We start from the raw sequence: 27,246 nt of genomic DNA on the forward strand, positions 1-27,246 counted from the left end.
GAAGGCCAACTTCTACAGACCTGGGGTTCTTACCAATCCCAAGTAGTTGCCCTGGAGAAACAGTAAGCTTTCATCTTGTTTATCACTCACGTTAGTCAGTGGTACAAGTCGTGTGTAAGACTAATCCCTACTTGCACGATAAGGGCAAAAAGCACACAACTAATATGAGAGTGACTGTTGACTTATGCTTGCATATGGATGCAATGTAGCATCCTAACATGCGATTTGGTTTTACAACAGGTACGAAATATTACCCAGGGAGAGAAGATTTAGCAAAAAGGATGGATCCTAAATTCAGGGCTCTGGAAATAGGAACAAGGTCTACAGCATCTAGGGAAATAAGAGCTTAAAGAGTTTTGCCTCCTACCACATCTGCCCCGCTTAAATCAAAAGCTCATTATGTTTGGTGAAATGAGACATTACCTCTTTCTGAATTTGAGAGAAAGCATCCAAGTTATTACTGTAGGATGTGGAGGGAGGAAAGAAGGCCATATGCCCAAACTATGTTATCAAGGCATTAATGGCAACTGTATTAAACCAAGCTCGTATCACGGACTAGAGAGTTGACGTATCACTAGGAGTTACAGGGTCTTCCTACTCAGCTCTTTTCCTTGCACGTACAACCCTGTCTAGCGGGAGGCAGACCTGTGCTTCAGAGCCGTCTAATACCATCCAGCTTCGAGACTTTCCTTTAGGGCTGAATGAAGAGCCACAAGCACCTAAATTTCCTAACAGGCAATTTGGAGAGGGAGGCTTGATGGAAGCAAAGTAATGCCAGGGAAATTATGGACTTCCATAAGGACAAGGCCTTGCTAAACCACTAGCCACCCACCTCCAGCGCTGGATGCTCTGGCAGTAGCCACTACCATGACATATTTAAGCTCACTTTTTCCTGCAGCCAGGGAAACAAAAAAACTAACATAATAAAAACTTGATTTCTATGCCTGTAAAACAATCTCCAAAGGGCAGTTAATAAAAGAGTTTCGGTTTTAAACAGGCCCCCGAGTTGTGTTACTCTTTGATGATCCCAGGTTGTACATTGGCCCAAGCAAATGATCAGAGAGGATTCTTTTCCTACCACTTTTTAAAACAAAAATCTCTGTCGACTCCTGAGGTGTAACTTTCTACCATCTATCTTAGTAGATCCATTTCCACATAGGCCACCTAAAAATAGGCCATACCTAACCTTTTGCACGGCCATACAAAGCTACTAAGTGGGAATTCCAGCTCAGCTCTCTCTTGTGGGTATTTTCAGAAGGTGCCCTCTTTGTCTTTTCTGTTATGTTATCCTGTGTTGAATATTGCATAAAAATCCAGCCCAAGAGTGGTTTGCTAGGATGTGTCTTGCATTGTAACCACTAAGTTACCATATTTGAGATCTGTTATTTTGTTTTACACTGGACCAAAATGAAACTATGGCTAATAATGTTCTGGCAGGGAAATCAATTTAAATAATTAATGTTCAATAAACCTATTAATTCCACTTACAATATTACGGTTGTGGAGAGTTTATACTTTAAAGTTACAGTCAAATACATCGATGAAAATGAATAAACATCTACTATACATCAACATGTACATAAATCCCACAAATAATGTGAAGCACAAGAAGCCAGACACGCCAACAAAAGTCCACGCCTTATTATTCTGTTCTGCATATAAATAAGTACAGAAACAGATATACCTAATATATGCCCCTGGAAATCAGGATAGAGGTTCGCTCTGGTGGTGGTTGAGAGCCGCAGGCATGGTCTGGGGAACAGGGTTTCAGAAAGTTGGTTTTGGTTTATTTCTTGCTGTTGGTACTTGTCACATGGGTTCTGATCGGTTAGTGAAAATTCACAGAGCTAAGCCCTTATAATATGTACACTTTTCAGTATTTATAGTATACTTAGATCAAAATTCTGAAGTACATAGCAAAGAGAAAGAAGTTTTCCCTATATTCTAAAATGTTAAAGTCTGCTACCTTTCTGTTAAAAAATTCTCAATGTTCAGCTTGTCTTCTTAAAGAAACCATGAAACCCCACAGACAAAGAGCAGTGGAGCAGGAATCAAAGGGCCCACCGTCCAGGTTGGTTGGTTTGACCTTGGACGTGGCCATTTCAAACGTTCTAGATCTATTTCATCCTCTGTCAGAGGTGGGATAGGATTAGGAGGTCTCCGAATGTATTTTTATATGAACGAAAGGAAGGCAACTTCCAACTCTAAAACTTTAGTACTTTGCCCTTTGTTGAAAATTCATTATCAATGGGTGTCATTGGAAATGAGTCCCTTTCCATGACACGTGGCCTTTGGGGACAGTCAGTGCACAGCTGCCGTTGAGACCCATCTATCTGATCCAAAGCAAGTCACCTAAACCATCTGCACCTCAAATCCTCCTCTGTGGAAATGGCAATGGAAATACCTATTTTACCTGGTTGGGATTAGGGTTGAATGGGATACAGCTGAGCCCAGTATTGACCGATATTAAGTACTCGACAAATAATGATACCTGCTATTCACATGCAAATACTGCAACCTCAGTTTCACTCTAAATGACCATAGAGTAAATGCCTAAGTCTGCTTTCTGCCTGGCTTCCTCGTGTCAGAAGAACACAAAGTATGTGGTAAGTAATTTTACTTTTCTGAAATAAGGCAAGGAAAAGAAATGTCACAAAATTAAAATAAAAATGTGAATAAATAAAAAATGTAAACAGAGGCAGGCACAGGGCAGAACCGACTTTCTGCAGAAGTCCTGCACGAAGCCGATGCTGAGGGGCGCGCACAGGACCCCCCACCCGAGCTCCCCGGAGCTGAGTGTCCAGGCTCCTCACATGCCCGGAAGAAAAGTAAACCCGCCCTGTGCTGGTCCCGACCTGGCTGCCCCTCCAAAGCGACCAGAAGCAGCAAGTGCAGAACACAGTTCTTGGTTCCACTCTGCTGGCCACAGAAGGGACTGGAGCCAAAGGCCTTTCAAGAGCTTCTCTGTTAAGAAACAGGACATCCACACGGGGCATGACAACTGACAAGAGATCATGAGTTTGCAAATGCAAGAAGAACCACCAAGTGTCAAAGTGTGCTCTAAAATGAGATGTTTATGGGGGAAGAATGAAAAGCAAAGCAACAGGAGCGAAACAGTCACTATGAAGGCAGCTTTGCCACCGGCGGCCCGTCAACTACACTGCCTTAGCATTCATGCTCTTCTCACAGCTTTGTGATTAATCGTACCATCACATTTTAAACCGATCAAACGGCAGAAAGGATATGTTATAGTTTGTCTTGGCTACTTAAGGAATTTTTTGCAAGCGGTGTTTCTGCGTAATGAAATGCTGACAAGTTGGTAGGCATACAAGTTGCAAACTGTGCTGTCCAATGGGGCAGCTGCTACCCACCTGGGACTGCTGAGCCCTTGAAACGTGTCTCGTCAAGACTGAGATGCACTATAAGTGGAAAATGGACGTGGGCCTGCAAAGCCTTAGCATGAAAAAATCAAACTAAAATGTCGCATGAGTCATCTGTATTGATTACATGTTAATATCATATTTGGAATACACTGGGGAAAATAAGTATACTGTTAAAATTAAATTTGCCTTTTCTAAATGGGGCGGCTAGAAAATTTAAGTCTCACGGGTCATCTGTATAATCATCCAAGTGGACAGTTCTGGTTTAAAGTTTTGCACTTACCCTCAACTACGTGGTATTGTGCATGCAGATTAAAAACCAAATTATAGAATCAGGAAATTTCAGGGGGAAAAAAACAAGGGTATTAGAGCAGGGCCTGAGCAATGCACAACTCCAGGGGGCATCCCTTTCATCCCAGTCCATGAAGGGCGATCCTTGGAAGCTGCACCGTGGTGTTCAGCTTGCGCAGCCCTGTATTCAAAGCTGCATCTCTACATCCTCCCTCTACAATCAGGAATCCCTTCTAGAGCATCCCTGATGCAACCCCATACCTCTTTTCAACACCTTCCACACATTTTCCAAACATATACATAGTAATGAGATGCAAATTTATAAAGTGCGGTTTACCCAGTCCTCCAGATTAAGAGGGCAGAAAATAGAGCTGATCCTGTTATAAAACCCTAATGGAATGCAAAAGAAGGCCAGAGCGGCACGGAGTATGCGGCGTCTGAGATACATACAGGGATGCCATGTCCTCAGCAGGGCTGTTTTCTGCCCGGAGACCAGAGGCAGTTTTCAGAGGGTAACATTCCCTTTAATTACAAGATGCACCCGCCTCTCTCTTCCAAGGGAGAAAAGCCTGTTGTTGCATCTATAATGTAGCTTTAGTTTTTGATGCCAAAAATGATTCAGTAAACACAGTTATGTTATGGTATACTATTTCTTGTTCAGCACTCAAATTAATCTCAAGGCAGTGCTGGCATTAATTCAATTTGATGCCTGTACTTAGGATTTCGCATAGGTGCCTTCGTCTAATCCTTCTGCACGACTAATAAAATCTTAATTCATGGTAATATATTTATTTCTAGTTCAGTTCCTGTTAAGGAGTGCCGTGCTTTACAGAAAACTAATTAATATCAATCATATATTACAACACTTTTAATGGTTCAGAGGAAAATCTTACACTGGGGGAAAGGTTAAGGTGAACCAGGGGGTCTTAGCCCATTCCATTTACTCTGCTTTTAGGATTTGAGAAAAAGATACCAAACATCACTACAAATACTAATTTAATTGCTGGTATGCACGATGGGATGGCTGGGAATTAAAAACCCTGGTTGTGATCCCTAGTAGGACATTGATCTGATGTGGCCCAAGAATATAATTTACATTCTCAGAGACTCTTGTTTTCCACCTATTTTGTCTAACCACATAATTTGCAAGTTGGTAAAGATGTTCAAATTCAGAGGCATGGCACTATTAAAATAACGAACAGCTTCGCTAATAGCAAGCTTTCTGCAATTGTTGGCAACAATTTTATTTTTTTTGTTTCATTTTGGTTTTTAGTGGTTCTTATTTTTATCTTTAAACGATAGTTGACATAATATTATATTAGGTTCAGGTGCACAGATTAGACACATATATCTAATGAAATGATCACCGCAGTAAGTCTAGCAACCATCTGTCACCACATATAGTTACTGAGATAGTCACTGTATTCCCTATGCTGCCTGTTATTGTATATCCTCGTGACTTATTTTATAACAGGCCTTTTGCACTTCTTAATCCCCTTCACCTTTTTCGCCCATCTATTTTTATGTAATGTTTGCGTAACGTGGACAGCATCGTATTTCCCGGGACTGGACATATAGTCAGTGTGACGGTTCAAGCCCGAGTCCCTTAGCTGACATAAACGGTGCCCCCTAGAGTTGTGCAGTGCAGCGGCCCCCACATTTCCTCAAAGAACTCTGTTTCGAAGGCCTACTTCTCCAGTAGGCACAAAGAACTGGAGCAGTGGGTTACACGACTATTTGAAAATCTTAAAATAATAATAATAGTAATAATAATAATAATAATGCGTAAGGTCCCTTGAAATGCATGATCATAATATCCAGTTTTGCCAAATTAAGCATGAGGCATTTCATTCACTCTGTAACAACGTCTCCACACTGACAATGCTATCAGGAAAAAAAAAAAAGATAGGCACATACTATTTTTAGAAAACCTTCAAATCTGCAATGCATTTTTTAAACTCCTGATCATTAGCAATAAAACAAAAGCCAGAACACCAGCCACATACCGGCTTCTAGGTGCAGAGATAACGCCTCTTAATACTCACTTTCGAAACCAGATCCATGGATGAGAACCCCCGAGACTCGGCTCATTCATTTTAATGCAGCGTGAATACGTGTGTGCAAGTTGAGGGGACACTCACGCTGGGGGCTTGCACAGGCTACTTTTTAATTCACTAGGGCCTGGTGACGTGGGAGGGCACCTGGAAGTCACTAGTCAATGAACGCCACAATAGGACTCCAATCTGAAACCCAATCTTCGCCAGATACGGACGTAAGAGCACATACATACAGTATCATGTGCTTTCCAACAGCCCTGTGTCTCGAGGGAGCTCTCTGACATCAGCAGCGGAGACAGGTGGTTCCCTTTCCAACTGCGGGAAATAAAACCCGGCTGCAGGGGGAGTGAGTAAATATAACTGTACTGTAATTTTTCCTTGGTGCACGCTCCCTGTGATTTCTGTCCTGTGATGGTGCTTCATCCAGTGAACCCTCTCAGAGAATCCTTCCAGGCTAATAACCAACTAAACATTTGCAAACTGGCTGAAAGTGCATGAAAGACACCGGGAGCACACTCTGTTAGCTGCCCCACTTGGTAGAACTGGGGTTTTCCTCCTCCCGTGTACTCAGAATAGATTGTCAAGTGGCTGCCCAAACCTCTGCTGGAATATGTCATCCTTTGTCCTCTGTTACTAATACAACCCAACAAAATGACAGACGGGAGTCAGGCCACGTTAAAATCACATGCGTAGCGCGGGTCAATACCGATCCTATCCAGTTTGAGTCTGAGAACTAAAATCAGCTGAGAGGTACTAAGCCCTTTGTGGTCACAACTATTTACTTTTGCATTTAAGCATTCCCAGCAGAAGGGCACCCCATAACGTGTGTATAAAATTACTTAATTCAACTTCCATTTCCCTTTCTGCACATAGATACTTTTACACTCTGACAGCCACTGGCTCCTAGAGCATTCTCCTTTTTGTTGTATCTCCTTAGAAACACAAATCTCGTTCCCTGGCAGCGGCGGCTCTCAGGGCTGCACCACATGCCCAAACTAGTCCTCCCTTGCAGCTTTAATTCACAGTAAGTGGCATGAAAGGAGGTCAACCCTTCTCCTAAAAAACACTCTGAGTTCGTTTTGACTTCAGAATCTATTTTGGAAAGCCACACTCCCCGCTACATGAAGTGCTGCTTCCCATTTTGAAAATCTGGCTGTCACTGCGGACAACTTTATGGAACGGTCTGCGAAGGGACACACGCAGGGCGGCGGGCTCAGAGTCAACTCCCGGCCGTCATTCGCTTCGAGAATCCGGGAAACTCCATGAGACAAGGGAGTTCCTAAACGCCATCCGCTCTTCACCCCCTAAAACAACTCTTGCATTTGAAAGCCACCCATGGCATGCATACATGTGAGAGCTTTTCTTTCTTGAGATGTTCATTGAATGCTTAACTCAATAATGCCATCTTAATCCTGACAGTTTCCATGGTAACCCACCACTGTAATAAACAAGTCTGAAGAATGGGAAATGAAGCGCGGTATTCCTGTTTTTTCCTATGCTCCTTCAACTTTCAAAGAACAGGGTCTTCCCTACATCTCTAAAGTTTATAGTTTAGAGCTCTTTGAGCTGGAGCAAAAATAATGGCCTTAAAGAGATGATATCCGGCATTTGGTGGATATGTATTCCGTGACAAGCACTGTACTGAGTACTGATGTAGATGATCCCACTTAAATCTTACACTGACAGGAAGAGCAAGTACTATTATGTTGATTCTGGGGATAAGCTTGCTGAAGCTTAGAGAGGTTGAGTAACTTTTCTAAAGACAAAAATCCGGTATATGGGAAGCCTGGGCCTTGAAGTCAGTGTTGTCTGACTCCAGATATTTTTCTCTTAATGATTAAGCTGAGCAGGGGGGAAAATATGGCATTTTTGTTTGTTTCTAACAGTCACATAACTTTGACATTTAAGAGTCTCTCCGCAAATCAGAAGGGAACCACAGCTTTATGTTTGGAAGGAAAGTAAAAGCACCCCCACGTCCAGCTCCCACTGCCAGGGAAGTCGGGGCAAGGCAGGATGCCACAGGCACAAAGCCAACACGCGACCCTCCTCTGGTCAAAGGGAGCCGAATGACAGTGTCTATAGTGACCTGGCGTCTCCTCAAAAAGAATGCATCTTTCTTTGCGAATCAACCTCTACAGTGCACTTGGGGCATCTGATTCAGATCACTAAGAGCACCTCCAAAGGAGAAGGAGCCTTGACTACATTGTCACCCTTTCCCCTAAGCAAAATCAAGACTCTTTGAAGATGGCAATGGCAAATAACGGCCATAGGAGAACACATCTTAAGACCACATGGCAAACCATATTACAAGAAGGTTTTCCATGCCATACACGTGTTTCCATGCAGGTCTATACCATAAAGTCCATTTGGTGTGTTTATCTTACTATAGAATACAATTCAGCAATAGATTTTAACCTTGACTGTGAACACCGATAGTTGAATCAATTTCCAATATATCTATTTTAGCTTTTGCTTGGAAGTGCGGTCAAATATAAAATTATTCCATGAGTTAGAGTCATCCAAAACTCATTGTAGTACCAGCTTCAGGAAGGGGGGCTACATTGTATGGTTTTCTAATCTACCCTGATTTAGGAAACATAAATAAAACAAAGACCATTGACTGTCTTTTAAAAAAGCATGTAGGCTTGGAGAACACGATGGCTCTTGTTTGGAAACAGTTATAACTAAGTTCCAAAATACGTAGGTCGCCTGGCAGACTGGAGGGCCTCCATTTAATGGAGCAGGTTCCAAAGTAAATGACCCAGAATACAAAGTCAGAACAGGCTGCCTCCTTTGATCCCCTCATGCCTTCGGGAGCCTAGAAGAACACAGACGGGCTGGGATGGTCTGTGGCCCTGTGAGGGAGTAGGTACTATTAACTCAGATATCCCCAGGACCCCCATCACCACCACACCTTAAAAATGTCAAAGCCACACACTATAACTGAATAGGAGTGAAAGTTGCATGCTTTTGAATATGTCATATAGAGGTCTGGTCTGAAGGGAGTGATTTTTTTAAAAAAGAAACTTACTTTCCCAAAGAGTGTTAAACCAAGTCCACTTTCACGATCTCTGTCTAGGCATGCAAATTATGCTACTAGGAACAAATGCTTTGAAACAGAATTGGAACTCAGATGAATGCAGAATACGTTGGCTGTGGCGTTCGTGCACCCAGCAAAGAGTACCAGGAACGTGAACGTGAATGTGACGTCACTTCAGTACCGCCCACCTCAATACCACAATATCCCAGCACGGCCACTTAATTTCTCTGAGTCTTCATTTTTCCATCTAGGGAACAAGGACAATTCCTACCCGGCAGGCTGATCATGGGATTCAACAGGATGAGCTGCAGAGACGCGGGGGAGGGGCCAGCAGCGGGCCTGGTATATGGCGGCGGGCACTACACAAATGCCTACGGCCTTCCTTGGTCAAGTTTCTCAGCTTTGACTATTTCTCTGTTCTTGCAGCCTTTCCTCTCCCTCTTTTCCTAGAGTATTTAAAAAAATACATGCAATAAGATTTCCATGCCTTTTACCCTATGGAGTAGACAGTAGATTGAAGAAGACACGGACGTGTGTGGGAACCAGGGCCCACGGGTCCCTCTCTGTGGGTGCCTTGCCCACATACTGAGGGGGACAGATGACTGGCATCTCCGTTTGGAGCATAAAGTGGCATTCAGTGCAATGTGAAAGAGAGGCACTTTATTTATTTATTTACTTATTTATTTATCACTGAATTTATTGGGGTGACATTGGTTAATGAAATTATATAGGTGGCAAGTGTGCAATTCTATAATACATCATCTGCATATTGTATTGCGTGTTCACCATCCAAAATCAAGTCTCTTCCTGTCACCATTTACCCCCCTTTATCCTCTCCTACCTCCCCTATCCCCTTATCCCTCTTGTAGTCACCACGCTGTTGTCCGTCTTTGATGGTTTTATTTATTTACTTACTTTGCTTAATCCCGTCACCTTTGTGCCCCAGCCCCCAGCCCTCCTCCCCTCTGACTGCTGTCAGTCTATTCTCTGTACCAAACAGTCTGTTTCTTTGTTGTTTATTTTGTTCATCAGATTCCACTATAAGCGAAATCATATTCAAGATCAAAGGTTTGTGTGGAAATAAATTTTGAAAACTTGAAAATGAAACAAAATTGATATGTGGATTTACGGCCAAGGCTTGGGTGTTGCAAGTATGGGCAGACTAGAAGGAAAGCCAAAGTGAACATTGCCACCAAACGTCACTTCTTTAAAGGAACTAGTGGTGGACCTTGTTTACATTTGTCCTCAGGTTTTTAAAGGCAAAGTTATCAAGGGCTAAATATTAAAAAATTCAAAACTTTGAAAACTCAAATATAGGTGAAGTTCAGCAATTTTGGTCCCAGAAAAAAAAAAGAAAAAAAAAACACACCTAAAGATTACTTTATGCACCAAATGCACCAAAGCCTTCTCTGAATATTAGCATCATAAAACTACTCTAGAAATGCCCAGAGTTTAAAATATGTAAAACAAACTTGGGGCATTAGGGACAAGAAATGTATTCTCAGAATCTATATATCATTTTTTTGAAGATGTTATTTATTTATTTTTAGACAGAGGGGAAGGGAGACAGACAGAGAGGGAGAGAAACATCAATGTGTGGTTGCCTCTTGTGTGCCCCCTATTAGGGACCTGGCCTGCTACCCAGGCATGTGCCCTGACTGGGAATTGAACCGATGACCCTTCGGTTCGCAGGCCTACCCTCAATCCACTGAGCTATACCAGCCAGGGCCCATATATCATTTTTTAAAAATATGATCAGAAGTTACCACCCCTTGAAAGGGGAACAGGGAAGAGCAAAGAAAACAGCATACTGCTTGGAAAATCATCCACAGAGAATCCACCTCTTAATTCATGTCTACAGTTGTTATTTATAGCCTCAGACAGTAACTTTAGACTTGTCAGAGGGTGTGAAATGGGCTTCCTTCCCTGCATGAGCTCTCTGTGAATAATAATCATTCACTGTCTTCCTACCTTGGGAAGGTAGGGAAAGTCTATTCTAAAACTTAAAATGGAAACTAAAAACCCTGCTACAAGGCTACACCCAGGGTCGGAGAACAGCTTTAGCCCCGTGATGCCCTGGCAGCAGGACAGACACGCAGCACAGCTCTCACCACCCCTCGCCATGTGCGTGGGAATACGTGTACCTACCTGCAAATGTGCAGAACTTAAAAGGGGAAACAGCCAGCCGTTTGGAGCCAGTCAATCACTAAGCATCCGCTACACTCCCGAACATGGCCCAGCACATGCTGGGTGCTTAACTTGTGTGAGATTGTACACCTTTCTGTCCTGAATGGGCTCATGGTCTAAGAGTGAGCGGAAGGTCAGGCTCACAACCAATCTACACACCCACACATGTACATAATAATAGCAAGTGTCCAGGGAGAAGAAATGGGGATCAGTTAGGGGCTAGAAACCAGATCTAATTAACCTTGTAAAGCCTAGCACGAGCATGCCAGCCAGGCTCTGTATGGACTTCTAGAGGCCCCTGCCCCCTCTGTAATTCAAAATAGAAGTTATTACTAAATGATGTATGTGTCGAGAAGCCCAATAGAGGTCTAATCATTGTCATCATAGTGGCTTCCATGATTACGTTAAAACTTTTGGTGCCCCTGCATGGGTGTCTTGCTTTGCAGGGGTGCCCCACTCACTAGTATCGGGTAATACTGTGGGGGAGCCAACATGCAAATAAAGGAAAACGGAGATGTGTTTCGCCAGGACCTTCCCGTCCATTCATAAACCCTTCAATGAGAGTCCCGGGATCCGGAGTAAAGACTTGGAAGAGGCATACTTGGCTGGAAAAGAGCATGTGGGTTCCTCCGGCTTTTGGGGTGCCTGCTGGGATCCAAGGAGGCATAGAGAGGGAAGGAGAAAGGGTAATGAGGGAGAGATGGCCTTCTCTTTGAAATGGGACCGGAGTGGGGGCAGAACCAGGCTCTGACACTTCCTGATTCTTTGAAATGGGTCAGGACTCGTGGGCTTTTATGAAACAGAGACGACACCCCTGTCTTCCTGGAGAACGTAAGGATCAGATCCCTAGCTTGGCACCTGGTAGATGTTTGCTAAATGCTAGTGCTCCTCAATAGTAAGGGCGCTAGAAAATAAAAAGTCGTAGTGACAAATGATGACTCATACAAGGTCCAGTGTTAGCTGCTAAGGGAAACACAAAGAAATATAAAAGGTAGTGAGAACCCGGCCTGGCTCTCAGCCAGGTGTTGGAATGCAGCCGCTCATGTGATCTGACTGAAGAACTGTCTTTAACCCACGAAATTCCAGTGAGTCACTAGATGCCAAGAAATAGTAAATCAAGAAGAGTTTAAAATGGATAAGTGGGTTTTTATTTTTTTTATTTTTTTAAAGATTTTATTCATTTATTTTTAGAGAGGGAAGGGAGGGAGACAGAGAGAGAGAGAGAGAGAGAGAGAGAGAGAGACATCAATGTGCGGTTGCTGGGGGTTATGGCCTGCAACCCAGGCATGTGGCCTGACTGGGAGTCGAACCTGCGACACTTTGGTTCGCAGTCCACGCTCAATCCACTGAGCTACGCCAGCCAGGGCTTGATAAGTGGGTTTTTAAATATAAAATTGCATGAAGGATGTTGGTCATGTACCTACTACTGTTCTAAGTACTTTATATGTATTATCTTGATAATATGGGAACTATGGGTATTAGTTCCCATATTATCACTGCCCACTTTTTTCCCAGACGGAGAAACAGACACGGAGGGTTACTTGACCAAAGCTACCCTCTAATACATGGTGATGTTGATACTTGAACCTGGGCAGCCTGGTTCTAGAGTGCGTGCCTTAACCGTTCCACCAAACTACTGCCCTCTACCACCTGCCGCAGTTCTAAGTCTCTACTGATTGAAGTCCTGTGAGACACTAACGCCACACAGGTGAAGAAGAGCTGGCTCCTGGTCCCAGACAATCCTCAGGCTGGTGAGGAGAGGAGGATCCCTGAGCCTGGAGCCACAAGGGGATCAGCAGGACATCAGGAATGGAACACAAAGCACAGAGAAGCCCAGGCCGCCTGGAGGAGAGTGGGGAAGGAGACGCAGGCACTCTCAGAATGGAGCCCTCCTCCCCCCTCCACACCTTTGGAGCCATTCTGTGTGCGTCTAGCACAGCGCGGGGCACACTCAGTAAAAATAATTGCCTTTGTCATCTTTAGACTAATAAGGTAATGATATTTTCCACTATCACAACAAAATGATATATATTCTATTGTTCAAGAAGTTTACAGTCCTGTGGGGACAGAGACATCGACTTGGTTCCAACATGAAGTTACGTGATCTGTGGAGATGATGAAATCTTGGGATGACAGACGTGATAGACAGAGTTCTGATACAATCATAGAGCAGGTTCCGAGAGCTACCTGACGGTCTTCCTAATGGGCCCCCAGTCTGACCAAATCTGCGGTTACCTGTTGATAAACTGAGATACGTGATCGTGCATTTCGCCAAGAAACACATGTTAAACTGCAATCAGTTAATGACTTTCCAATTGGACAAGAAATAGACAGTGTCCAGCATGGACTAGAGAGAATATGATTTGTGAATACAAATTCCATCAATAAATATGTACTAAAGTGTACACTGGTGGCTTTTAAAAGACAGTTCAGGGGATGCGTGTCCCCAGCTACAAGCAATTACAAACTGAATTATCAGAAAATGGAAAGAAACTAAAAAGGAGTCATTAGTGTTAGACTGAAGATACCCAGTCTGAGAAACTAGTATTTTAGGTAGGAAAATGTCTTAGGAAAGGTTTTAAGGCAGGAGGAGGAGGGGTGTAGGGAGTGAGAGAGAGAGAGAAAGAGTTACAGAGGAAGGGAGGGCATTTTCCAAAGCAGAGTCCATTGTGTTCGGCTTGCTTGGCAGGGCTGAGGGGCAGCATGGTACGGAGCAGGGCCTCACACCCTGGACTCTGACACTGACCTTGGCTCTTAGCCATATGGCCTGAGTAAAGGTGTGAGGGAGCTCTATGCTTAGTTTGCTTATCTGTAAAATAAGGCTTATTGTGCATACATCTTAAGGTCTTATGAGGATCCTCTAAAGATCATAAAATATAATGCATCGAATTGTTTATGTGCAAACTTGCCTAAGCTACGGTGGCCAGTGGTTTGTTGAACTACTAATATGTGCTCCCGTGAAGATCTTTTGTCGATGTGATTACAATCTACAATCAGTTGATTTTAGGTAAGGTGAATGTCTCTTCATCATGTAGGTGGGCCTCACCCCATCAGCTGAAGGCCATAAGACCAAACATTGAGGTTGCCCTAAGAAGAAAGAACTCTTCCTCAAGACTGAAACCTAGAAGTCTTGTCTGAGTGTGTAGCCTGCTGCCCTGATATAGATATAGATAAAGATACAGGTATAGAAATAAGAATAGATATAGATCTATAGGTACAGGTATAGGAATAAGTATAGATATAAATATATAGATGTAGAAATAAGTATATACAGATATATTGCTCTCCTGTTTCCCTGGAGAACCCTAACTAATACAACACTTTCAATGCATTGAATGCTCACTATGTGCTACCCATACTCCAGGCATTTTAATAACTTTAATTCTTAAATTCATTCACATTCTCACTCTCTCTCTGCCCCCAGGTAATACACAAACATATAGACTGTAGGCCTTTCTTCAGTAGTAGATCAACTGATGAAACATCTAAAAGCCCACTAATGGAATTTTTAATGTGATTTCCAAAGCAAATTTAGGACTCTCAGAAAAGAGGAAATGCAAATCAAAGAAGAATATAATCTAAAATGGTGGCTGAACATCTTAATACAATAAATGGGCTAAAAACAAATGAATGCTAGAATTCCATAGCTATGTAAAGGAAGCAGAATTTTTTTTCCTATTACTTTGTATCAACCCAAATTAGTTTACTCCTGAGCTAAGAGAACATCGTGAATGGGGCACATATTCATTCACCCATCTCCACACTCGCCCATTCACAGAACAGGCATGGAGTGTTGCCGCAGGCCGCAGGCTGGGCTGGCCCCAGACTGCAAAGATGAACAAAGAAGACGATAGCCCTCCCTCTTCCCTTTGAAGCACTATACACTAGCAAGAGCACAGAGGAATAAACACATATAATTATATTAACAGAATGGACTGGAGTAAAGTAACGCAGGTGCTGGGGAGGCTCAGAGAATGGACATCTAATCTCTTCCAGAAGGAATTCATTCATTCATGTGTTAATTTCCTAAGTGAAACTTCAGTAAGGTGACCTGGGTGCCAAGCACCACACTATGTCCTGGGGACGAATACTCAGTATTGTCTTGTCCTATCCTTACACATGGAAAATAACCAAAGAGAAGGAGTGTTCACATGCGTGCAAGATAGATCTTCAAAATTACATTGGAAAACAAAACTCTCTTTTTTGTGACTAAGTCCTACACACTATGTTAACTGCAGGTCGATACCTGGGATGTCAGTCAATACCAGTGTTTCCAAGCCACTAATGCGAGCTTTGCAAAGCGTTGTTTCTCAAGATCTCACTGCTTGAAGTGTGAGCACAGCCGCAGAAGATGCTAATACAAATATCTTGTGTTATTGATAAATAGCATGACTTTGTCATTTATTAACAGCAGCTATACGTTGCAACGGTTTCTAAATGAAGCCTTATAAATAACTGAAGTTTTAATTACTCGAGAAAACTACAACATCCATCAACACTCACAGGCATCTGCTAAGTACCACCATGGTCCTAGAAAGTCACACTGTCACTCAAAAAGTTCACAGCAATGAAAGAGTGAAGATTTCGTATCCTAAAATTAAAGGGCTAATTCTATCCAGAAAAGACAAATCTAAACCTTCATGGAAGTGAAAATCAGGAGAGGGGTGGGGAGTGGTGTGCCCTGGGAGAAAGCAAGAGGGAAAAGGAGGAGTCCCATATCAAATCAGAGATGAGATTACTCAGTGGAGATCCCTTTGGTCTAAAGGGAAATGGGCTGGTTGGTTTCTTTTGTTCTTTTCATGAACTCCACTCCTTTTTTTTTTTTGATGCTTCAAATGCGTACCCCATCTATGTCCAAAAATGGGATTATTGATTACATACAAAGTTAGACGAATGAAACAAGAGGATAAAAATAAAAACCTGATCAAATCAAGTTAAAAGGAACAAGGAAATAAATGCTAGTATATATTTGAAAGGCACTACGGTTTGGAACTGAGTTTTGAATCTAGCTTCTGGAATTTGTGTTCCCTAGCTGTTTGGACAAAAAAAAATCAAAATGAGTTGAGTTAAACACAAGTTCATTGTCCAACACAAGGGAGCAGGGTGTCTCTGACCCCTCTGCTCAGTTGTGACCCCGCCCACTCCTGGGACCCAGCCCGAGTCACCCCGTTCCTTCGCTGTTTGCCTTCAAAGCATTGATACGTTTTCTAAATTTTATGTCTTTTGCTTATTGTCTGTTTCCTGGTTCATGAGACCAGGAGTCTCAGGTTTTTGTTTGCTATTTTATCTCATGCCCCTTAGAGTACTGCCTGGTACACATAATAAAAATGTGTATATATATATATATATATATATATATATATATATTCCTGGAGTCCAGAGTAATTTTATCCTCAATACTGAGTTCCAGAATAAATGTATCATGTAGTCACCTCAATAAACTACGTGAGGCTATGAGGCTACGATGAAGTGGGGAGATAATGAACATGACAAGCATAAAATAAAAGGTACATGCAAATGTGTAGTGACAAGGGAACAGGGTTTGGAGCCAGAAGATCTGAGTTCAACTACCAAGGCCATCTCCTCATGCCTTGTGCCTCCTATCAGACAACTTGGCATAATTGTAAAGCACATAGACTCTGGAGTTTAGCAACCTGGTTTTAAATCCTGGCTCTAAAAGCTCATAAGCTGTGTGACCTTTGACAATGTACTTAGCTTCTCTGTGCCTTAGTTCCTTCTTCTGTAGAAGGTGGATAATGATAGTATAGTCAAAGGATTACTAGGATAAGTAAATGAATTAATATATGTAAATCAATCAGAACATTGCCTTGCACATAGAAAAGCTGAGTACTGGCAGTTAATTTGAACTTGTGACCCTCATTTATAAAACATGGATAATAACTACCTGTGGTGTAATCATAAGGATCAAGTGATCTTAATACATGTTAATGTGCTTACATTTTTAATTTCAGGATAGCGTATGTTCGTTATAAGTTTTTCAGAAAGACAGAGAGAGTAAAAATCCTTTATATCTCAGCAAACAGTGACAACTACTATTAGCATTTTCTTATATAAATTCCCAAGTTTCTCCTCATGCTATATCAACACGAAGACATGTGTTTGTAAAATGTAATTTTAACAGAGTTAGACACGTATAATACACTGCTCAGAAATCTGCTTTTTAAAAAACTTATCCTGGGTGTTTTTCACCAAATAAAGATCTACTTCCTTCTCTGTAACAGCTGCCCAGCATTCTATGGCGTGAAAGCGCCTCGATTTGTTTAGCCAATACTCCACTCGCAGCCAGCTTGCTTCCCGTGTGTGAAAGTGTTTCATAAACTACAAAGTAATAGACAAACGTTAGCTCTCATCACCACTACTTTAAAACAAATATCTAGACATTGCCATTCAACTTCTCAAAGGTCTTTCGCTTCTCCTTTAACCCTGTAGAAGTGACGCTTCAACCTAACTGTATGCTCACCATCATTCAAAACACACGGCATTTAGGGATCCCGTAAGTGAACAGGAAAAAACACACCATCTCCTACATCAGACCGAGGGGACGTGGCGGGATTATTCCCAAGAGCCCATCTCAGCACACAGACTCTGTACTTTCTCCAGGCACGTGCCACCTCACTCACACTCCTGTGCTCTCAGGCTGGCGTCACTCATTGATTGCTGCCTTTTCAGCATGCACCCGTGGCTTCAGAATCTTTATTGACAATAAACTCCCAATAACCATTATGAAATAATCGGGACAGGCAGGAGAGATGAAATGTATCTGTTAACCCCACGTTGAAGGCCTAAATAATTAAAAAGGGATTACCTACAAGTATGTGCCGAGTAGCTACCATGTGAGGTACCCACATTGGAAGTGGCAGATTTTGCAGCTGTATGAATTTACATCATTGTCCCCCATGTATTCTGGGGTCCCGGAGACTTGAAAACAGGCCTCTGTCCTTCTCTGTAGCCTCACCTTCGCCTAGTAGAATGCCACATAAGAGTAGCAGACAGTTAATATTGTTCACTCGTGGAGAACAGTTGAAATAGCTAAAGACCTTGCTCTCACTATTTTACAATCTCATTGATTAATAACTGAAATTAAAAGTGCCAATGTAGTCTCTACATAGAAAATAAAATCTGCTATATTATTTGTGGTAGGGTGGAGTTGGATAGGGCATCCAGTTGCATGAAAACAAGTAATTTAGAATTGCTAGTCTTTTTTTTACAATAAATGTTCTCTATTAATTAAAGTTGTGAATTAGAGAAAGTGTATGTGGCAGGACACAGAGGGCTCTGCTGATACCAGGTTTGCAGGAGGAGGTGGCTTGTTCATTGAGATATATTGCAGATTTACTTCCTCCTGGCATAGGTCCCAGCATGAGCTGAATGGGTTCAGCTTATAAAACTCTGGCCTTTCACCTCTTCAAGGCTACAATTAACTACTCTATGAACTTCATTCATTTGACAAATATTCACTGGATGGCCAATAGGTGCTCCACAATCAGTAAACATTAGATTTGGGAGAGTCCAACATGACAAATAAATAATAATTTAAATTCAAATACATTATACATAAATATTTTAGGTCTCTTAGTAATGGAACATCATAACAATTATTTTTCATGGCTATCAAAGGCAGGGCTTATATATTTTTATCTCCTAGTATTAATATCACTCTAACCAGGAAGACCTTTTCATCCCAACACGAAAATTAGCAAATAGATTCCATCATCTCCTACCTGTTCCAACTATTGTATAATGGCTCCCAGGAATTCATTGTTAAAAAAGGCTCAACCATGTCTGAACTTGAAAGAAAATTCTGCAATCGACAAGTGATGTCTGCTGTGAATCAAGAGTTGACTGAAGGTTCTGTGTGTCAAATAGTTGCCACTCTTCTACCTTGTATGTCATCCTGACTCTGCTCTTTTGTCTTCTGCTGGTCTCTGGATAACTTGTTTTCGCTGGTGCTTCTTCAGTTGTTTGAGGACCCATTTATTTTCTAAACCATGACCCAACATGATTAATATTGAGTGCTGTGCCCAATCACCCTTCACCATCGAACACGGATTCCACCCTTCTCCAGTTTCTTCATTTTGGATTTGTCTTAGTTTTTAAAATAAAGTCATAATGCTCCTTGAGGGCAGCAACCTTTTACCTTCATTCTTTTTAGCCTCTGCCATGTGCCGCTAACTGTGACAAATGTGCCCAACACACACTTTTCATATGATTGCACAGAGGAAGGACCTGTCTCAGGGCACGAAAACCTGGCTTCGTGCACAAGTGCTCCATCTGCCACCTGCATGACTTTGTGTACATTCATGGAACTATCTTGGGTCTTAGTTTCCCCATCTCTAAAACAGAGATGTGGCCATAGAAAATCTCTCATATCCCAAATCAACCTAGCAGTCAATGCTTCTACATATCTTAGAAGACAGTGTTTCAAAGAGGACTTCTGCAGCTTGAAATATCTTTTTTCATCTAATAAAATAAGGTTTTTTTCTTTGATAAAGACCTGACTTGTGGATCTTCTGAAGAGGCAGCTCAGCTTTCACTCCATTCTAAGTTCCCAGTAAATGAATGCTGATTCCCTCCTCTTGCTTCAGCCCTTAACCAAAGCCCGCTCTCTTACTAACAGAAAATAGGATCTGAGTGATGGCCCTTACACTAATTGGTCAGGAGCCCTCGATAAAATATTGTTATTGACAGAACGTTCTCCCTGTTCATGTGCTGATAAAGTAGTAGCTTCGCAGGCACAGAAAGAGTAAATGGAGGACAAAGAAAATCTACCTTAAACTTGGGTAGAAGAATTGAGTCAGCATTGTGGTGTTCTTGCCAATAAGAGCCCTTGCTAAAAGAATATAGCAGGAGCCACAATATTCAACAAGACAATGGGAACAGGAGAGTAAGAATCAGCAGTGGCAGGTGAGAGGTTAAGAAAAGAGAGAAGATCCTCCCTGGCCAATGTGGCTCAGTCGGTTGGAACATCTTCCTGCAAACTGAAAGGTCAGGGATTCAATTCCAGATCAGGGTATGTGCCCGGGTTGCAGGTTCAGTTCCCAGTTGAGGTGCCTGCAAGAGACAACCAATCAGTGTTTGTCTCCTTCTCCTTCCTTCCCTTCCCCTCTCTAAAATCAATAAGCATGTGCTCAGGTAAGGATGAGAGAGAGAGAGAGAGAGAGAGAGAGAGGATCCAAAACTTGACTTGCTCTGTTTGACCTTTGAGGTCTACATAGGATCAAATGTAAATAAAATCATTTAGAGACTATAATTTTTAACTCAGCCAGAAGAGTATGCATAAAGAAATCCCATCACAATCTGTCAAAAACTATCTATTGATTTTAAAAGATAAAACATAAAATGTTCAAAGGCGCATCACAACTATAATGGTGTGGGTTAAGATCAAGTGCAGAGAAGCTTCCACGGATGGGAGGGTATTCTGCTGTGGCCAGTGATGAACTAACTCAGTGATCTCCCAGGTCTTTTTCCTAGAAATGAGCCTCTGTCTGCTGTGACTTGATCTATCTAAATTTTAAAAAGACAAAAATAGAACCAAGGACAATACCTATATTAGTCCTCATAATGGCAGTTTGCTTCTACTGTGGCCAAGTCTTCAATCTGCCATCCCTTCACACTGACTACTGAAGTGCGGAAAACACTACCTGGCCAGCCGCTGAGCAGTGCACTGAGCAAAAGGAGCCGTGGGTGGGCAAGCCGTGTCTCTGACCCCAGGGCAATTTGATTCAGGCAGAAATCCTCAGATTCTTTCACTTTAAGTCGTACTTGGACAAACCAAAGCTTTATTTTCCCCCAAACCCTAGACTTATCTATGAAGAACCCTGAAAATGCAGTTGACCCTTGAATAACAAGGTGGTGAAGGGCGCCGACCTGCCCATGCAGTTGAAAACATCTGCTCTCTCCAAAATGTGGCTGTCCCTCAGTCCCCACGGGGGACTGCTCCGGGACTCCCTGCAGAAACCCAAGTCTGCGGATGTTCAAGTCCCCTGTATAAAGTGGCATTCATCAATGCACACAGTCAGCCTTCTACATCTGCAGGCTCCTACCCACCGATAAAAAACAGTACAGGCATTTACTGAAAAAAAAAATCCGTGTCAGCTTGGCCTGCACAGCCTGTGCTGTTCAAGGGTCAGCTGTATCCTTTTTGTCTTTTCCTCTCCCCACCCAACTTTTCTCCTCCCAGGCCCCCCAATCCCAACCCTCCCCCAACTTCAGAAAAGGGAAATTGGGGCAAGTTCTCCTGGAATTCTTTTGTGTGCTCTCCTGAATCCTACAAAGTCATCACTCAGCTTCTCTAGAATCTGCCCTCCTGCCAGCCCTGCCTGACATGACCAGAGCCAGGCCAGACTCAAGTTCTTCCCATTCCTCCAACCAGATGCAGCAACAGGGAGACAGCCTGTCCCGGCCAGAACGCAAACTCCGCTGAGGATATGCCCGACAGGTGACCTGACCGGGCTGAGCTCACCCACCGAGTAACCAGCAGTAAGAAGCAGCCTGGAGGGCCAGGGATTCTACTAGAACAAGGGTAATTGAGGCCCCTCACGGGGCCCCCACCCCCCTCCCTCCCACCTACCCCGTCTCACAGGGAAAGAAGTCCAACACACCACTTTGAGGACCGGGCAAAGCAACAATTCCTTCCTCCCACTCATCACATTCTTCTGAGGAATGGGGCTGACTTTGATTCTTCAGATTACATTCACAATTAAACTCTTCAAGACTTTGTACTCTGGGAAAATGGTAAACAACCCAACTCTTGTCCTCAGAGAGCCAAGTGTGTGTGTGCGCGTGCATCGGAGGGGGTGGGGAGTGTAAGGGATTGCCCTGAATGACAAGGGACTCCAACTCCTGAGAAAGTCTTCTCAAATAGAAGTGCATGTGAGTGGAACACCTTGTAATTTAAAACTACGTTTCTCTCCGTGGTGTCTCCCGTTCTCAGCCTGAGCCAGGCCAGGCGTGGGATTTGATTTGGCCGCCCTTCCGTTAACAAATGCACCGCACTTCATGGCAGCCTCTGGGGTGCCGGGCAGCTCCTTGCGTTGCAGCCCCCGGGCACGCGGAACACCGTGTTGTTCAGCATTTCACTGGCAGCAGTAGAACTGTCTGAAAGTGCTCAGAGCCCGTCCAGCACAGGCAGTGGCAGGGGAGGGGTTAATAAGTGCATGTTGCGCATGGCTTTTCCGGAGTCTGTTGTGAAAGGCACGTAGAGCCTTACTGAATGCAAGTGCAATTTTACCCATGCATATTCCTGGGTTACTTGGGAGGAAGCGTTAGTGGAACTCAGCTTTCAATAGGAAGTTCACTTTGAGAAGAAAAACAATAATCCTGTGGTTTTTAAGGAAAATATGGCATTCGCCTAAATAGCGTGCCTCTGCCGGTCCCCCAATTACAATATGGTAGCAGAAATGTTCAAGAATGCTTTCTACGTGTTTGAGGCTTCCTCACTACTCATCACAGGGAAAAATATTTCATTCATTCCGCAGATAGTTATTGAATATCCCCAATGCTGAGAAAATGTTCCTATCATATTAAAAGGTGGGCAGAGCAAGAAAGGGTACCTGGATAATCAGAGCTGGATTTTGACCTTATGGAATTTGCCGTCTGATAGCGCAATCGATACACAAACGCCAAAGATCCTTCAGCACAAGGAAGAAATGTTGGGCAGGTCAGAAACTGGCCTCTAATGGACAGGATGTTTGGCACTCGAAGAGAAATTGATTCCAGCTGGGGCAAAGTATATTGCTCTGCTTTGATGTCCAACAGAAGGCAGGGAGTCCTCCACATCCCATCACCTCGAGCCAGGAGCATCTCTAAGACAACTTCACTTGTTTGCCAAGATATGCAGGTACACACCCATGTGTGGCCTGAATTTCTATGGCAGTCCGGGGCTTTTCCCTCCTTTCTTGCCCCGGGAACGGCAGGGAGCAGACGTGTTCACACAATAGCTAAGCTTCATTTTTTTTTAACTCTGTCATGTTTTAAGAGGATTAGCTTTATTAGTTCAGTTAGTTCACTTTCCTTTGATTTCTTAATGTGAAAAAAACAAACCGAGAGTAAAAAGCAGGCGTTGACTTCCATCGTCCGCAGTCGGGCACTAACTCTGGGTTTGAGGTGAGGGCTCCGGCTGGCATCTTAGCTTGCTTTAACTCCGTGTTTGTTTGGTTTACTCCTGACGGAGACAATGGGACGCTTCAATGAAAACACCCAAGTGCTTTCCATCTATGAATGAACAGAAGGCCTCCCGTGGCTCAGAGGGATAAATACTCAGCACCCCTGGAGGCCGGCCGGCTCGCCCAAGCTGCACCACTGTGGCACCCACTCTGGCTTCACATGGAATTCACTAAAGCTGGTGCCGTTTCATGGCGGGATGATTTATCACTGACACCTCTTTGACACTTCAAGGGGGGGGCACTGCAGTGGGGCAAGGTTCAAGAAAGTTGGCCGATAGTGAGGCAGATATTTTATCAACTAACTATTGCGTTTCCTAGTTCTGGACTTTTCCCTAGGGGCCTTCAGTTTGCATTTTGTTGGCTGCTGTGAACTCCACTGGGGCTCTACAGGCCCCAGGTTATTGTTTCTGAAAGCAATCGAGCTTCCCCCCACCCCTGAGTCTCAGCGAGGTTTCGAGTGCGAGGGAAATATTTCTGAAGACACGAGGTACATGGGCAGCCTGAGATACGGATTTCAGTGGAGAGTGTCCACGGTAGGCAGGTCAGCGGGGACAACAGAGGAACGTGGCTGTGCACTTGACTCCCCACTTGAAAACAATCCTATTTCAGTGTCTGTGTCTGTCATACATCTCCACTTGTACAACCATTCATTTATTCACTCACTCATTCATTCAGCAAATGAGTACCTGCATGAGAAAGATCACTGTGGAAGGACCGGATGCGAGGGATGGAAACAAAAAAGCAGATAAGAGATGGATGCTCTTCTCAAGGAATTCATAGTGCTGTGGGGAAAATGCATGTCAACAAACACTTCTGAGGCAAAAAAAAAAATGAAAATAAAAGAAATGGCTGCTAGAAAAAGAAGTGTGTCAAAGAGCTGTCGGAATAAAAAGGAAGAAAGGGGGTATTACCTGAAATGCTTTTATTTAGAAATAGATTCCAAAACTGTTCCTATGACACTGAAGGAAAATTTTAACTTCACCTCCTGTGAGAGCAAAGGGCAAGAGGCATCGAGTCCACTCCCCAACTTCCCCCGAGATAAAGTATTTCTGAAGAAGTTCGCTTTCGAAATGATTCGTACACGTCCTTTTCCGTAACTCCACTCCCACTCTCAACATCTTCATATTTTCATTCCTTCTGCTCTGGTGGAAGCCAAAGAGTTTTATCTGAGAGCAGCACAAAGGAGAGAACAAGGAGGCATCCCGAAACCTCCCTCCGGGGCTGGCCTGCCCCTTCGTTCTTTCCTGGGGGGGGGGGGGGGGGGGGCACAGCATTTCTGAGCGTGGGAAGCAAGGGTCATTCATTCAGTTTTCACGCTGGCTCTGTCCTGGCCTCTCCTGTGCATGGGCAGAAATGATACCAAACTATGTTGAATCCCTTACAGTGATTTTATGATGAAGATAATCACCGGAGATTGATTTCACCATCAACTTCATTTTATGATAGTGTAAAACAGCTTGGACCCCAGAGGGACTCATGTTAACCATCTCAGCCTCCCACTCTGCATAGCCAAATGCTTTTGCCCTACCCTCCTTTGAGGTTCCCTGGTCCACATTTTCAGGGACCGGCAGCGCCGTGTGGAGGAAGAGTTGCTCAATTAATGTCCGCAGGGCACGTCTGAGTTTCTAAAGCAAAAAGTAAAGGAAGGGCTTTTCATTCCACTTGTTTTTACGGACAGGACTCCACTCCCAAGGCGCTGGGACAGTTTACCTTTTCCACAGACACACGTCTATCCATTCCACCACGCCCAGGGCAGGACCAGCTTCCCCGCATAGTTGCTTCTTGCGTCCCCCCATCCACATCACCAAAGAATGCGAGGAATGCGGCCACCTGTCACGGCCCTCCGGTTACACACATGGTTTTCGTGTCAGACTTTCCTGTCTGATCCTCCTTCCAACACCAGACGGAAGGAGGCTGTCCCCCCAACCCCCCCACCCCGTCCCTTCTCTTTTACAGAAATGTGATGGGTTTGCGGTCCTAAGATCAGAACACATCCGTTTCAAGCAAAACCACGTTACATTTTGAAAACTATACACTACTTGGACAATTAAATAGTTTGAAAGACAAACCTCCAAGCATCCTCAGCAGAGATGTGCAAGCACCATCTCCCCCTGCCATGCAAACAGGGGAACTAAATGCGGACCTGAACGTATTTCGCTTTTAATTAACTTTACTAAAATTCCTCTCACCACAAGTGATCTGTCACCCACCCACTGTCAACTAGAAGAAACAACAATTATTTTGGTCATTGAAAGAGTCATTTTTACCAATGAACTATCACTACCAATCAATCTACGGCTGTCACCCTCTCCCTGCACTAAATAGGAAAACAAATAGAAGAATAAATCTGTAGGTGAATAAATTTTCTGCACACCAATCCCTGCAGGCCATGTGTTTATAAGTCAACAGCTTAAAATGAAAACATCTGATGAAGGTAATACACCTGTTAAAAGAGCATAAAATCCCAAACCCAGTGGTAAAATATAAAGATTATAAAGCCTCTTAAAGGAGCCATCAAAGCAAACCATTAAATGAATACATCTGCTCCATGCTAGAGTCTAGTTTATAAGTGCCACTCAAAATAAAAGAGATTTAGGACAAACATTTCATAAAAGGATGTGAAAAGCAGTGAAGGGAACGTATTTTGAGGATGATGAGAGAAAATGGAATGGATTCCGTTAAAAAGAAGAATTGACCTAAACTCCGTCCAGGGCTCAAATGAAAGGTTTTATGAGTCTAGTTTTCACTGGAAGAGGCGAGACATGAGAGAGTATAGGAACATCATTTTTATGCCCCACTTTATACTTTGGTTTTAGTCTATAGAAAAAGAAAAAAAAAGGAAAAAAATCAGTTTAGTGCTTAATAGTTTCCTGTCATGCCATGTGATACTTATGAAAAATACAAAACAAAAAAAAAAAGAAAGAAAATCTCCAGTCAAGGCAATTCCTATATAACTTTGAACCTAAAATGTTACCAAAGAAATGTCATAAGAGAATAGTATTAATTGTGTGTGAGTGTATATCCACCTCACCTTCCTGAATATGATTTTAGTAAATGGTGTTTTCCTGTCTCTCTAAATTCTGTTTCTCATTGTCCCATCCCTTCCTTGTTGGTGTTCCCTGTAATTCTATTCCCGGCCTCCTCGGCTGGTTCTTCACACTCTTCCACGGTTGATGTCGCTGCCTCTAAGGCCTTTAACTACGGTCACTGCAATGATGATTCCCGTACCTGTGCCTCCAGCCCAGACTGTGCCCTCCAGCCTCTGAGTCAGCTGGCTGCCGACGGCTGACTACCAGTGTCCTGCCGGTCCCGGGAAACTCGCAGCATACAAAATGGACTGTGATATCCCCTCCCAGCCCCAGTGCTTCTGTCTGAGTTTTCTGTATCTGTTGGAAAGTAGCAGCAAGATCCACCCAAGCCGAAATCATGGAGTTATCATTTAATTCTTCTTCACTCTTACAGCTGTTCCTTCTTTTCCATTCCACTCTCAACGTCCTCCTTTAGTCCGGGCCCTCATCAACATTACCCCAGTGATCTTTCTAGAACGCAGCCCTGGCCACACTCCAGGAGAGGACAGCGCGGCTGTGCCTGCACGCTGACCTAGAGGGAGCCCTTTCACACGGCAGTGCAGCTCTCCGAGCCGGCCCCTGCCCACTCCCTCTGTCTGACCGCTGATCACCCCCTGCTTTCTCCAGACTTTGCTCAGTTTCTACCTGGCTTCTCCTCCGGGCCTTCTTTCCTCACCTTACACTTCTTCACCTTCTGAGAATCAGCTAAAATGTCAACTCTTCCAGGAGGTCTTGCTGACCCCTTGAGGCTAAGCCTGGTCCTTCTGCTCAGAGCCCCGTACACTTGTCCACCGCTGTACCTAGCACGCTGCAGCCGCTGGTTTGCATGCCAGCTTCCCGCAGAAGACAAAGAGCTCATTGGCCACAGGGGCTCTCCGTTGTTCGCCTCTACATCCACCACACACATAACACTGATGATTGACACACGCTCTCTGCCACAAAGACACATATACACATGTATCCTCTGCACAGATATTTATTCTATTGCATGCCAGTATAATAAGAACTATGTATACATTTACATGCCAATAAGATAAG

General features: G+C 43.5%; 1 protein-coding gene across 3 annotated transcripts in view; it reads right to left on the reverse strand.

The window, feature by feature from the left end:
* PPARGC1A (PPARG coactivator 1 alpha) overlaps positions 1-27,246 on the reverse strand; it is a 632,304-nt gene that overhangs the window by 105,782 nt on the left and 499,276 nt on the right. The window contains exon 1 of one of the 3 annotated variants that reach the window (XM_036019407.1): positions 5,717-5,817. The exons of the other annotated variants lie outside the window; for them this stretch is intronic. Coding sequence (XP_035875300.1) covers positions 5,717-5,734 — 18 coding nt within the window. The 5' untranslated portion in view covers positions 5,735-5,817. Of the gene's footprint in view, positions 1-5,716; positions 5,818-27,246 lie in introns of those variants that run through there. 3 annotated transcript variants of the gene reach the window in all.

This window comes from Phyllostomus discolor, chromosome 1 (assembly GCF_004126475.2).
Source record: "Phyllostomus discolor isolate MPI-MPIP mPhyDis1 chromosome 1, mPhyDis1.pri.v3, whole genome shotgun sequence".
NCBI classification, from domain to species: Eukaryota; Metazoa; Chordata; class Mammalia; order Chiroptera; family Phyllostomidae; genus Phyllostomus; species Phyllostomus discolor.